At 44.0% G+C, this 14,134-nt stretch overlaps 1 protein-coding gene across 4 annotated transcripts in view; it reads left to right on the top strand.

Moving 5' to 3' along the window:
- Positions 1 to 13,832, top strand: part of INSR (insulin receptor) — a 211,052-nt gene extending 197,220 nt beyond the window's left edge. For all 4 annotated transcript variants that reach the window (XM_066343396.1, XM_066343395.1, XM_066343393.1 and 1 more), the window contains 2 exons: positions 6,502 to 6,636; positions 8,987 to 13,832. In XM_066343396.1, the coding sequence (XP_066199493.1) occupies positions 6,502 to 6,636; positions 8,987 to 9,329 (478 nt within the window). In that variant the 3' untranslated portion in view covers positions 9,330 to 13,832. The remainder of the gene's footprint in view (positions 1 to 6,501; positions 6,637 to 8,986) is intronic.
- The last annotated feature ends 302 nt before the right edge of the window (positions 13,833 to 14,134 follow it).

Here is a 14,134-nt window from a genome sequence, read left to right as displayed (position 1 = left end):
ATTTAATAACATGCTATTTAGTTTCCAAGTGTTTGAATGTTTTTCAGTTTTTCTGTTGTGGTTGATTTCTAGTTTAATGCCATTGTGATCAGAGAAAGTGCTTGGTATGATTTCAGTCTTCTTAAATTTGTTGAGACCGCTTTTGTGCCCTAACATGGTCTATTCTAGAGAATGTACCATGAGCACTTGAAAAGAATGTATATTCTGCTGTTTTAGGATGAAAGGTTCTGAAGATATCTATTAAATCGAGTTGATCTAATATGTCCTTTAAGTCTGCTGTTTCTTTGTTAATTTTCTTTCTTGAGGATCTATCTAATGATGTTAATGGGGTATTGAAATCCCCTACTATTATAGTATTGCTGTTGATCTCGCCCTTTAAGTCCATCAAAGTCTGCTTTATATATTTAGGTGTTCCTATATTAGGTGTGTAGATATTGATAATGGTTATATCTTCCTGTTGGATTGCTCCCTTTATCATTATGTAGTGACCTTCTTTATCTCTAACTATGGTCTTTGTTTTAAAGTCCATTTTGTCTGATATAAGTATTGCTACCCCAGCTTTTTGTTCATTTCCATTTGCGTGAAATATTTTTTTCCATCCTTTTATCTTCAGTCTGTGTGCATCTTTTGCTTTAAGGTGTGTCTCTTGTAGACAGCATATGTATGGGTCCTGTTTTCTTATCCACGCAGCTACCCTATGTCTTTTGATCAGATCATTTAATCCATTTACATTTAAGGTTATTATTGATATGTAATTGTTTATTGCCATTTTATTCTTTAAAACTGTATTCCTCTTTTGCTATATTCTTTTTCTCCTTTGATCTGTTTACAACAGGTCCCTTAGCATTTCTTGTAGCCTTGGTTTGGTTGCAGTGAATTCCTTGAGTTTTTTTTTGTCTGTAAAGCTTTTTATTTCTCCTTCAATTTTAAATGATAGCCTGGCTGGATAAAGTAGTCTTGGTTGTAGGCTCTTGTTCTGCATTACTTTGAATATTTCTTGCCATTCCCTTCTGGCTTCAAGTGTTTCTGTTGAGAAGTCGGAAGTCCTCCTTATGGGGGCTCCTTTGTAGGTGATAATCTTTTTTTCTCTAGCAGCTTTTAATATATTCTTTTTATCACTTAGCTTTGGTATTTTAATAATGATGTGTCTTGGTGTTGATTTTTTTGGGTTTCTCCTTAATGGAGTTCTCTGTGCTTCCTGAACATGTGAGATGTTTTCTTGCCTTAATTGAGGGAAGTTTTCAGCTATGATATGTTTGACCAAAGTCTCTATCCCTTGTTCTTTCTCTTCTTCTTCAGGAACCCCTATGATGCGGATGTTATTTCTCTTCATGTTGTCACAGAGCTCTCTTAGAGTTTCCTCAGACTTTTTGAGTCTCTTTTCTTTTTTCTGCTCTGCTTCCATGCCTTTTTTTTTTTTTTTATAATACAGAGAGAGAGAGGGATAGACAGGAACGGAGAGAGATGAGAAGCATCATCAGTTTTTCGTTGCAACACCTTAGTTCATTGATTGCTTTCTCATATGTGCCTTGACCATGGGCCTTCAGCAGACCGAGTAACCCCTTGCTCGAGCCAGCGACCTTGAGTCCAAGCTGGTGAGCTTTTGCTCAAACCAGATGAGTCTGCACTCAAGCTGGGGACCTCGGGGTCTCGAACCTGGGTCCTCTGCATCCCAGTCCGATGCTCTATCTACTGCACCACCGCCTGGTCAGGCTCTGCTTCCATGCCTTTATTTATCGTGTCCTCTAACTCGCTGATTTGATTCTCCAGTTCATCCATCCTGCTTTTAATTCCTTCCATTGTATTCTTTATTTCAGATATTGTATTTGTCATTTCTGACTGATTCTTTATTATTTCAATGTCCTTTTTTACATTTGCTATCTTTTTATTTAGGTTTTCTTAATGACGATCTATTGTTGTTCTAATATCTTTGAGCATCCTAACAATCGTTATTTTAAACTCTGCATCTGGTAATTTGGTTATATCTGATTCATTTAGGTCCTTTTCTGGGGATTTCTCTTGGTTCATTTGTGTTGCATTTCTCTGCCTCCGCATTTTCTCTTCACGGGAGTGGCTGTGATCACATGCTCGGTGCACAAGCCTTGGTGGCCTTGGCCTTTGCCCCACCCCCGTGGATGATGTTATGCTCGGTTCTGAGGGCACTGGCGAGCACTTTTGCTCAGGGTCTCCGCCTGTTTCCGGGCTTTCGCCCTGCCCTTGCAGGAGGAGCCCACTCACATGCCCATGCTCAGCTCAGTAGTGGAACTCTGCCTGTTCTGGGCTTTTGGCTCCACCCCCACGGGAGGAGCCGGCTCCCAAGTCAGACCACAAGCCTTGGTTCCTCGGGCGGGGCAAAGCTGTGCTCCTGCGCCCTTGCTCAGGGGCTGGTCTCCACCCTTTCTGGGTTTCCGCCCTTCTCCCGCAGGCTGGATTACAGGCTGCCGGCAGCTGGGCTTGACTGCTTTTTGCACGCCCCCTCCTCCCAAGCCTAGGAAGACTGAGCTCACACCTGAGCCCAGTGGTGGCCAGCGGGCTTCCGTCTCCTGCTGCCGCCCGCCCTCCGGCGAGCCCTCAGCCACGTGGGTACAGGCCCTGCAGTTCAGACCCTAACACTCAGTACTGTAGACCTGAAAGCTCCCTCCTTCTAAGCAACTCTGCTCTGAGTGCCACGGGAGAGCTTGTTTGGCTTGTGTACGCTTCCCTTTGCTGGTATTGCTGTTTCCGGGGGAAATATTCACTTCAGATTTGGGGAGTGACTCGTCCCAGGGGTTAGGGTGGCTATCTCCCAAAATGTTTCTCCCTGTGCCTCCTAGATTACACTCTCTTCCTGCTACTCTGGTACTCTCCTCTCCTCTTTCCTGACCCCCGGAGCCCCAGGTGAGTGGTTGTGAGAGAGGTATTCTGCACTGTCCCTTTAAGAAGAATCCTGGGTCTGAGAAATCAGACTCTTTCTCACAAACAGTATCTTGACTTGTTTCCAGCTAAATACTGTCCTTACGCCTCTTCTGGGCTTGGGGACTGCAGGCTGGGGCTTTGTTCCTGGGGCTCAGGACCCTCCCCTCTCTGCTAAACTCACTTCCCGCCACGCGAGTCTCTCCCGGCTGCCATTGGCTCTGGGGGAGCTGGGCAGCCCTCTCCACGTTTCCGCTTTTTCTACCAGTCTCGGTGTGGCTTCTTCAGTGTTCCTTGGTTAAAGAGTCCTATTAGTTTAGTCCAAAGTTGGTTTTTCCAAATGATAGTTCTTAAAATTAGTTTGTAATCCACTTTGGTTCTGGGAGGTAGATGTTGGTACATCCGCCTACTCCAGTGCCATCTTGTCTTCTCTCATTCATGCCTCCTTTTAATTGACCATATATTAATTGACCATATAGGTGTGGGTTATTTGGGTCCTCTCTTTTTTTTGAGGAGTCTGGTTAAAGGTGTAACAATTCTGTTTGTCTTTTCAAAGAATCGAGTCTTGGTTTTATTGATCTTTTGTATTGTTCATTTGGACTCCAGTTCATTTATTTCTGCTTTGATCTTTATTTCTTCTCTTCTACTAACTTTAGGCTTTTTTTTTGTTATTTTTAAAGTTCATTGGAAACGTGTCTTTTGTAGACATATATGTATATGGGTCTTGTGTTCTTTTCTTTTTTTTTTTTTTTTTTGTATTTTTTCCGAAGCTAGAAACCGAGAGAGACAGTCAGACAGACTCCCGCATGCGCCTGACCGGGATCCACCCGGCACGCCCACCAGGGGGTGAAGCTCTGCCCACCAGGGGGCGATGCTCTGCCCCTCTGGGGCATTGCTCTGTTGTGACCAGAGCCACTCTATCGCCTGGGGCAGAGGCCAAGGAGCCATCCCCAGCGCCTGGGCCATCTTTGCTCCAATGGAGCCTTGGCTGCGGGAGGGAAAGAGAGAGACAGAGAGGAAGGAGAGGGGGAGGGGTGGAGAAGCAGATGGGCGCTTCTCCCGTGTGCCCTTGCCGGGAATCAAACCTGGGACTCCTGCACGCCAGGCTGACACTATACCACTGAGCCAACCGGCCAGGGCTTGGGTCTTGTGTTCTTATCCATTTAGGTGCCCTATGTCTTTCTTTTTTTTTACCCTATGTCTTTTGATTACAGCATTTAATCCATTTGCATTTAAAGTGATTATTGATAGGTAGTTATTGCCATTTATTATTTATTTTTATGATCTTTTAAAAATCTTCTTCTCTTAAGTCTCTATAACATTTCTTGTTACACTGGTTTGATGGCAATTAACTAACTCCTTTAGCTCTTTCTTGTCTGGAAATCTCTTTATTTCTCCTTCAATTTTAAATGATAGCCTTGCTGAGTAAAGTAGTGTTGGTTGTATCTCTTTGCTTTTCATCACTGAATATTTTGTGCCAATCCTTCTTGCTTGCAAAGTTTTTGTTGAGAAATCAGCTGACAGTCTTAGGGGTACTTCTAGGGAAATAACTGCTTTTTTGGGCTCCTTTTAGGATTTTCTCTTTGTCTTTAACCTTTGCCATTTTGATTATGATGCATCTTGGTATGGGTCTCTTTGGGTTCATCTTATTTGTGACTCTTTGTTCTTCCTGTATGTTCTCCCTTGTATGTTTATTTCCTTCACCAAGTTATAGAAGTTTTCCATTATTTCTTTACATAGGTTCTCAATTGCTTGGTCTCGCTCTTCTCCTTCTAGTCCCCCTATGGTGTGAATGTTGTTACATTTGATGTTGTCCCAGAGGTCTTTTAAACTGTCTTCATTTAATTTTTTTTTTTTTTTGCTGTTTTGATTGGGTGTTTTCTGCTACCTTGTCTTTCAAATCACTGATTCAGTCCTCTGCTTTATATAATCAGCTATTGATTCTGTCTAGTGTCTTCTTCATTTGTTATTGTGTTCTTCATTTCTGACTGGTTCTTTTTTATGGTTTTCATGTCCTTTTGTATGCTTACTATCTCTTTGTTGTAGTTTTCACTGAGTTTATTCTTCCTTTAAGGTCCTTGAGCATCAATATAACCAGTGTTTTGAATTCTGGTAGATTGTCTTCATTTACTTTTTTTTCTGGAATTTTCTCCTGTCATTTTGGGACATGTTTCTTTGCCTCCTCATTTGGCTGTCTCTCTGTGTTTGTTTCTATGTATTAAGTAGAGCTGCTACACCTCTAGTCTTGGTGGGGTGATCTTATGTAGTAGATCACCTGTGGTACAGCTCTGATTTCCTGAGCTGGGTCCTCGAGGAGTGCCCTTTGTGTAGGCTTCGTGTGTCCTCCTGTCCTCCTGTTGTAGTTGAGCCTTGATTGCTGTTGGCACATCAGTGGGTGGGATTGACCCTCAGGTTGACTGGCTATGAGGATTGGCCATGACCACAGCAAATGAGCTGCTGTGTGGGGGGCTTATCTCAGAGTAGGATTTGCCTGAGCGGACTCTGAAGCCAGCCTAGACCATCCTTTGGAGATGTCACTTGTTTAGCTAATATTGTGGTCCTCTGTTGTGGTCTGAAGCTGTCAATTGGGTGTGTTGTTTCTGGGGCCTCTTGGGAGGGACTCTGGTACTGGCCTGGGGCTACCTGGTAGGAGCCACAAAGCAACTGATGGCGGTAGCTGCTTGTTCCAGGTCTAGAGGTGCATGGGAGAGGCCATGCTGTGAACTGAGGCCTCCTTTTGCCAGTCCTGGGCCTTGGGCTGCTCAGCAAAAGGGATAGGATACACTGAGGCCTGTGGCTGCCTGCCAGTTGCCCACATGGTTCAGCTGCTGAAAGACTTTCAGGTGGTAGGTGAGTTGGGTAAGGCTCAGGGAGTCGTTAGGATGGGGGATGGAGTTTATCCAGCTAATGCAGATTCAGATTTGTTCATGTGGGAGGACGGCTCTGTTCAGGCACAACAGCAGCTGTCCCTCCAGCCCTGGCTTTGAAACCACACAACCGTTTCTCCCTGTATGTCTCTGGCAACTCCCAGCTCCTAGCTCTTTGCTAGAGCTCATGGTAAGTGCCTAAGAGCAAGTGAGTCTGTGCGGGCCCTTTAAGAGGATGCCTGGGTTCCTCTCACCCAGATGGATGGAATCCCTGGTAATTTTCATAGCCAGATTTTTGTTGGCTCTTCTTCCCAACACTGGTGCTCTGGACTCAGGAGCCTGGCTTGGATTTGGCATCCCTTGCTCTTCAGGGAGACCTCTGCAGCAGAGGTGTCCCTCTTGGTGCTCAACCACTCCCCAGGGGCGGGGTGGCTTGGGGCCAGCCTGTTCTGTGTCTCTGCTCCTGCTACCAGTCTCAGCATGGCTTCTCCCTTATATTCTTAGTTATAAGACATCTGTTCAGCTCATCTACAGATGGTTTGCCAGGTTAATTGTTCTATAATTTAGTAATTTTCATATAGTCATGGGAGGATGCAAGCACAACATTTTTCAATAGTCTTCCATCTTCTGAATCTGAATTATTTAATTAACTGGCCAGCTAGGTTCTAGTAAACCAAGAAAGTTGTGTGTGTGTGTATGTTTTAATGGCTTCTTTGTTACTTCTCTCAACTGTTGTTGGCAGGTCCTTTGGAGTGGTCCTTTGGGAAATCGCCACCTTGGCAGAACAGCCTTACCAAGGCCTCTCTAATGAGCAGGTGTTGAAATTTGTCATGGATGGAGGATATCTGGATCTACCCGACAATTGTCCAGATAGACTGTAAGTGTAGAAAGGGGCATTGATTTAAAAGGCATTGCATTGTGCACACGTTTGTGTTTGCATATTATGTCTACATGCATGCTTGTGTTTGCATATGTCTGCATGTGTGCTTGTATTTGCATATTATGTCTAATGCATACTTCTGTTTGTATATCATGACTACATGTATGCTTGTGTTTGCATATCATGTTTATTTTATATGAGTGCTTGTGTCTGCATATCATCTACATGCATGCTGGTATTTGCATATTGTATGTCTACATATGTGCTTGTGGTTTGCACATCATGTGTCTGCATGTGTACTTGTATTTACATATTATATCTTTACATGCCCCTTGTGTTTGCATATCATATATTTGGAAGGGAACTGAGGAGCTAGGGTGGGAGACTTATATTTATTCTTTATATATTTAAAATTTGGCTCTGGCCGGTTGGCTCAGTGGATAGAACATCGGCCTAGTATATGGAAGTCCTGGGTATGATCCTGGTCAAGGCACACAAGAGAAGTGGCCATCTGCTTCTCTCTCTCTCCCACTCCCCCTTCTCTCCCTCTTCTCCCTCTTCCCCTCCCACAGTCAGTGGCTCGATTGGTTTGAGCATTGGTCCTGGGCACCTTGAGCATAGCTCAGTTGGTCCAAGCACATCAGCTTCAGGCACTAAAAATAGCTTGATTGATTTGAGCATTAGCCACAGATAGGGATTGCTGAGTGGATCCCAGTAGGGGCACATGCAGGAGTCTGTCTCACTATCTCCCCTCTTCACACTTAAAAAAATAATTTGTCACTAATCTAATATAATGTTATTTTCAATGATATCTCAATAATATTGGAAAAAATAAGTAATTGAGCATAAAAATTAAATATTTTTGTTTTCAATATTTATGAGATCAAATGGCTAACACATATGTGCATGCCATTAAACATTTGCAAGATCATTCAGCTCCATTAATAGTCCAATGAGTATAAAGTAAAATAAAGGAAAGTACTCTCTTCCTTAATTAGTCAATAAAAGACAAAGGAAGGAATGGAGGAAGGGAGAGAGGAAGGAAAGCAGGGCAAGTTTTAATAATCAATGCTAACAATGTAATGACTAGATAACCATTTCTACTGCCCTGTTATAAAAGCTACAGAGAGCAATGTTGACGTCTCAAAAAAATATTGAAGTTATCTAAACCCCCAACAAAATGAGAATTGCTAAATAAATTGATACGTTAATATGATTAGCAATTGAAATTTCAGATGATGTTTTATAACTCAGTGGGTAAACGTGTTAAAATAGTAAGTGAAAAAAGCATGTATATATTACATTTATGTCCAGATAGAAAAGACAAGAGGTTATATTTGAAGGTAAGTTGTGTACCAGCTGCATTTTCCCAATATTTGTGGGTGTTTTCTAACTTTCTACAATGAACATTTATTATGTATAAAATCCTTTATCAGAATTTCTTAAGAAAAAGTTTGTCCTAAGAATTTATGGAGAGAGGCCTTTTTTATGCTTCATCCCCAAAAGAACAAGATATCAACTGAAAAAACCGAGGTTGAAGAGACTGTACATGAATAAAATATGATGCAGAGTTATTGAGAATCTCTGAGCAAAGTATTTTGAAGCATTGCCTCATGAAGGTCCCGTTGTAGCCAGGCCAGGTAGCAACCAGCTGTTTTTCCAGGGCCAGGGAGACTCAGGAGGCCCTAAGGCAGGCGTCCGCAAACGTTTTTGTAAGGGACAATATTGTAAGTATTTTCGCTTTGTGGGCATGTTGCTCTCTGTCACAACTCCTCAACTCTGCTACCATGCCTGGAATGCAGCCATAGTTACGTGACTATGTGCCAATAAAAATTTATTTAGAGAAACACTCAGGGGGGGCCAGGCTTGGTCCAGGGACCGAAATGTGCAACCCTTTCCTTGAAGAAGTTATAGTGGGAAAGGAAGAGGTTAAATAGAAATCTCAAGCCTGTAGCACCTGTCCCATTTGCTGTTTAGCTGAGTAAAGTTGTAATGCCCTTCCACCATACACAAAGAGTGACAGCTGGGACTGCAGGACGGCCACTCAGCTGTCCTCTTGGCTCAATCCATACAGCTAGCCATCAGGTGTGCGATATGTAAAATGAGCAGCCGTGGTCTTCAACATGTGAGAACATCAGGACAGGCCCCTGCTGATCTGGCTCTGGGATAAGGCAGCCCTTCAACTCTCTTTTTAAAACCATCTTTCAGCACCAATAAAATGCTGCTTCTGCACATGCAGCCTCCGTGTGAAAGGGACACGTCATCCATGGATGTGGGCCACCAGGGTGGGGTGGGACTGCTTGGCTGGACCCCTGGACTCATCCCCAACATGCTCTCTGTCCCACAGCACTGAACTGATGCGCATGTGCTGGCACTTCAACTCCAAGATGAGGCCAACCTTCCTGGAGATCGTCGACCTGCTTAAGGATGACCTGCACCCCAGCTTTCCTGAGGTTTCCTTCTTCCACAGCGAGGAGAACAAGGCACCCGAGAGTGAGGAGTTGGAGATGGAGTTTGAAAATATGGAGAGCGTCCCTCTGGACCAGTCCTCACACTCTCAGAGGGAGGAGGATGGAGGATCCTCTCTGGGCCTAAAGCGGAATTATGAGGATCACATCTCCTACACTCACATGAATGGGGGCAAGAAAAACGGACGTGTCCTGACTCTGCCACGGTCCAGCCCTTCCTAACAGCACCTGTTGGAGGGAGGGGTTCCCAGCTACACTACCCTCTGGTTTGAAGGTCTCCAGAAAACTCAGGATTTTCCCATGACTCTGCCAGTGTCCAGTGTTGCTGAGAGATCATTACTCTCCATTTCTGTTCATCGTATGACTTAAAACACATCTGTTTGATTGCCAATCTGACAAGTGGTCAGAGCATGTAACTGTGAACACAGAGGAAAGGGGTTTCCATGGCGGCTGTTCTTTCCAGCAACCGTGGGTCGAGCCAGGATGTTCTTTCTTTTTCTAGTTGATTGAGAGAAAAGACCTGTTTTTACAAAGGAGTTTTGGGGGGAACAGGAGCTGGTGTCTGAGCTACAGTATAAAACATAAAACTTGTTTGTGGAGCAAAAGTGTGAATCACAGAAAAAAAAAACCATACAAACCCTGTTCCAGTAGAATTCCAAGCTTTATGGAGTGGACTTTAGGAAGGCTTTTCTCATCTAAGCTGAAGAATTTTTTTTTCTTCACAAAAGTAGTTCCTTAAATTGACCAATAGCTATTGCTTTTGTACTTTTGATAAGAATCTGCAGTCCTAGCATGTGTGTGCATTTGTGTTCAGGGTAGACACAGCTGCGAGGTGTGTGTGTGTGTGTGTGTGTGTGTGCATTCAGAGCAGTCATGCTGAGATGAAGCTTTGGGGATCGGCTCATGAAGGCTCCACTTTTCCAAGTGTGAGCATTCTGGTTCCTCTCCTTTATTCACAGGGAGGCTGTGCCCTTAGTCTAGCCTCAGGAGTCTTCTTTCCCTTAACTTTGGTGAAGAAAGTTTTTCAGCAGCCGAGGGAGTGGTTTGGTTTTACAATGGATCTTTTCAAGACCAAACAATCCAGGACATAAAAAAGAAAAAAAAAAAAGGAAAAAAGGAACTGAGACAATAGTTTTGAGAATATATTTGTAACATATTTAATTTTAAAAAATCTCCAATCAGCCTCGTAAGTTATTGACGTTCCTGGGTTGAGGGAGGGCTGGTGGTTTGGTCTGCCTGTGTGGGGATGGATGGGGCGCGCTAGGCACCAGGGGCCTCTGCTTGGTCTTCATGGCATCTGTTTTTCTGGGAGTAAAGCCACATTTGCTGCTAAACCCTTCTGGATGTCGTGAGCCATGCTGAGGGTGTGGACAGTTGGGTTTGATGGATGCTTAGTTTTCTGCTTGGGGAAGCTGGCAGCCACCTGGCGCTGAGCCCCACCTCCAAACACACTTCTGGCTCTCCTGCTTCCCTGTATGTACTTCACGCTCTTCCTCCACTGGGTGTGCACAGCCTCCAGATATTCTGCAGACATGGCAGAGTCCGATCCCAAAGTGTGATGGCACAATGGACTTCAAGAACACTAAGCGATACGAAGCAAGAAGCACCTGTTGGTCTGTCCCTCCATCCTCAGGGCATCTAATTGTCCTCAGAACTGACCTCCCGGAGGCTGCTCTGTGCCATGACCTCAGCTGGGCCAGGTGTGGGACCTGAGCAGAACTCTCAGGTGCTTACTATGTTGCAGTCCGTAAGAAAGTAGAGCCCAGGGGAGAAACCGCTAAGGACCTTCACACTCCCCAAAACTTCCGAAATAGTGTGAATCCAGTTTCTTCCCTTTGGGGAAGAGAACCACAGCTGCTCAAATAAAGAAATAAAGAACACGGTGAACTTGTTACTTTGGTTCATCGGAATCATCACCCTGATTATCCCTGAGTGCATTTTCTCACAAGTTTTTGATGGCTTCCTTCTTTTAAGAGCTGTGGGCTTAAAAACATAGAGACACAGTGGCGACCTCCAAACCTCTCAGTTCCTGATTAAGAACACAGATAGACACAAATCCCAATTGTCTATTGCTTTCTTATTTATGAGTTGAGATATTAGAGCATGTAAAATATTTCAGGGTGGGGGGCCTCTGTGATTGGGTGCAAGGAGCAAGAGTGTAGAACTGTTCACCAAATTTATTCTGTACACAAGAGGGTCTATATGTAATTTTTTAAAAACCATATAGATCTACTTATTTCTTTTCATAGTAAATTTGTAGCAGCATTTTCATGTTTCTAATTCAAAAGGGTTTTCTTAAATATGGGAAAAAAATTTATTTCAATATACAAAATCACTGTAGAAACCATTTTCCTAAAAAATAGGGTGCACAAAATTTTTATCAAAGAAAAATAAACAGGTGAATGTAGGGCAATGATTCTTTCCCAGCACAGTCTACCTCAGTAATGTTAGTATGAGGTCAATAACGGACATTTTTGAGACTTCAGAATTCTGCCAGGATCTGATCTGAATCTGTATCAGCTGATTCTGAATGCCAGGGACCAGTCAGAATTTTGGGGGATGGGTTTGGGATATAGTATGGCTTTCTGTGAGCATAGATCCTTTTTTGGCAGGTAATCGTCTTCTCTGATTTTACTATTTTTAAAAATTATTATCTCTCTTCATTGACACCGTGCTTCCCAAACAGGAACCAAGTTTCAGGCTATTAATACGTAGCTGACATGTGAAGCGCCCAGGCCTGACCTGCCTGCCTTTGGAGACAGCAGTTACTCTGCCCCTGCCCCCTCTCCAGAAAGCAGGCTTTGTTGAAGAGTTGGCATCCCCCTTCCCCACTGCTGCCCTCAAAGTGAGCACCAAGGTGCTCTGGCCACTCTATGGCTTATTCCCACTTCTTTCAGACGCAGATCCTGTTTAGGGGTGGGTCAAATCGCACTCGTGTACCTTACACACAAACACCCAATGCAGTGTTTCCTGGGAGATTTGTTGAGAAATCCCAACCCCAAAGCCACCAACATACTGAACACATTTTTAACAAAACCTTGCACCTCCATGTTGTAGTTTGGTGATCTCAGGCCAATACTGTTGGACCTGTGGGGTTTTCAGAGCCGGTGTCTAGATCTGGGTGGGGCCAGCAGAGCTACTCTCATACTCACAAAACCTTGCTGCCTTTGTCGTGCTTTTAGGCAGCACCCCTTGCTGACTCATCTGTCTCTGCTTGCTCTGGAGAAGTAGGGTAGAGCTCTGGCCCCCCTTGGAAATGAGATTTTACAGACTTTATTTAGCTGTCTCTGCTGTTGCAGTGAGAAGAGTGAGCAGCCGTTGGATCACAAACTTCCTTTTGCACCAGGTAATGACACTATAACAGTAGAACTTTGATCCTAGAAAGTCATGGTTGTCCTGGAGGTTGCAATGATGGCTTACAAAGTAAGAAAGCCAGCTTAGGTTGACACCTTTTGTTGTTTGTTTTAAAAGATGTCTCCCTATTATGAAAACACTTTTCAGTCATGTGGTGAAATCCACATGGTTTCTTCTGAGAATACCAAACATAGTACTTTCTCTCTGGACCAGAGATGTCAAACGCATGTCTGGGAATGTTCATATCCTGGGAACTGTCTTGGGTGCTCTCTTGTCGTTTCACGCTGGTGGGAAGATGGAAATGCTGCTGGTTCTCTTGGAGAGGTGTTGAGCACAATTGCGAGGAAATGAGGGGTTTGATTCAAGGGTCTGCACATGCAACCTGTGACACGGGAGACTGCTGCCAACAGATAGAGCTCTCCCTGTCTCCCACAAGAGTGGATAGGTTGCCATGACATGTACTTGTTGGGTTAGGAGGTGTTTACTTGCAACCGTCATAACATTGGTCAGTGGGCAGGGACGTTGTCAGGGCATGGCCCCTGCCAGCTGTCTGTATAAGTGGGTGTGCTATAGTCCCTATGACAATCGTTTTTCTACTTTGGTGGAAGTTTGATGTTAAAAACTTTTGGATGCCACTTGGCAAGTCCTTGACACCTCAGAAATTATGGTTTGGTTGAGGGTGGTGAATGGGGAAATGTTGATTGTATATAAATGGTGCATGTAGAATGGTGTCTTTCAGAAAACCTTCCAGAATGTTCTTCAGAGTGTTGATTTATACCAGAGGTGAGGTTGGGAATGGAAAGAACAGATCTTTTCAACGTGCAGAATAAGTTTCAGGGTTGGCAGCTGAAGATGAATGTTTCCTTAGGATCCCCCCAGACAGAGGGAAACTGACTTTTTGCCCTCCCTCCCCACTCACCTGATGCCAGTCAAGGTCCAGAACCAGACTCCAACCAGATTTTTATTTGGGCATGGGCCGTAAAAGTCCTTATTAAAAACCAGATCATTAATATGAGGCTCTTGGTTCCATTTGAGAGGGAGGGAGTAGCTCCCAAAAGGTGTGTGTTCACGCATTGAGAAATGGCTTTGGTTCTCCCATTTTGTGTGTCAGCAGTAGACACCTTCTGTCCACCCTCAGCCTCACAGGATCAAATGTGCCTTGGCTTATGTGGAAAACAACTTGGAAACACAAAATGCACCAATAGCTCAATTATTATAATTTTCAGTGTTTTCCTACAAGAGCCAAGTAATGCCATGTACAGAATATGCCTTTTTTTTTGGGGGGGGGGGGATATTGAAACCTCTCTGCATGTAAAACATGGGGTAATTACCTGTTTATATGAAAATTCTGAATAAATTATCTTGAGAATAGTCTTGTGTTTGTGTGGTGTCCAAGCAAGGATCTGTGTGCATTGTGTGGTGGTGTGACTATGGGGTGGGCTATGTCAAGGGAAATCTTCTGGGAACTTGTGGGACAAACACCTCGGTTCTACAAAGCAGTGAAGCAGGAGGTTAAATACTGTCCCCAGCAGGGCTGATGATCCACTGGTCGCACCCGTGCAACTGAACTGGTGGTTTAAATAACAAACTGTCTCTGTAGCAGTTGGTATGTAACTGCACCTCAAGAACCCTACACTTGCCATGATTCAAGCACTACGGGGTTCATTCCAAGA

Source organism: Saccopteryx leptura, chromosome 6 (assembly GCF_036850995.1).
Source record: "Saccopteryx leptura isolate mSacLep1 chromosome 6, mSacLep1_pri_phased_curated, whole genome shotgun sequence".
Classification (NCBI taxonomy): Eukaryota; Metazoa; Chordata; class Mammalia; order Chiroptera; family Emballonuridae; genus Saccopteryx; species Saccopteryx leptura.
The sequence above is the reverse complement of the archived record's forward strand: the minus strand, read 5'-3'. Positions and strand labels throughout refer to the sequence as shown.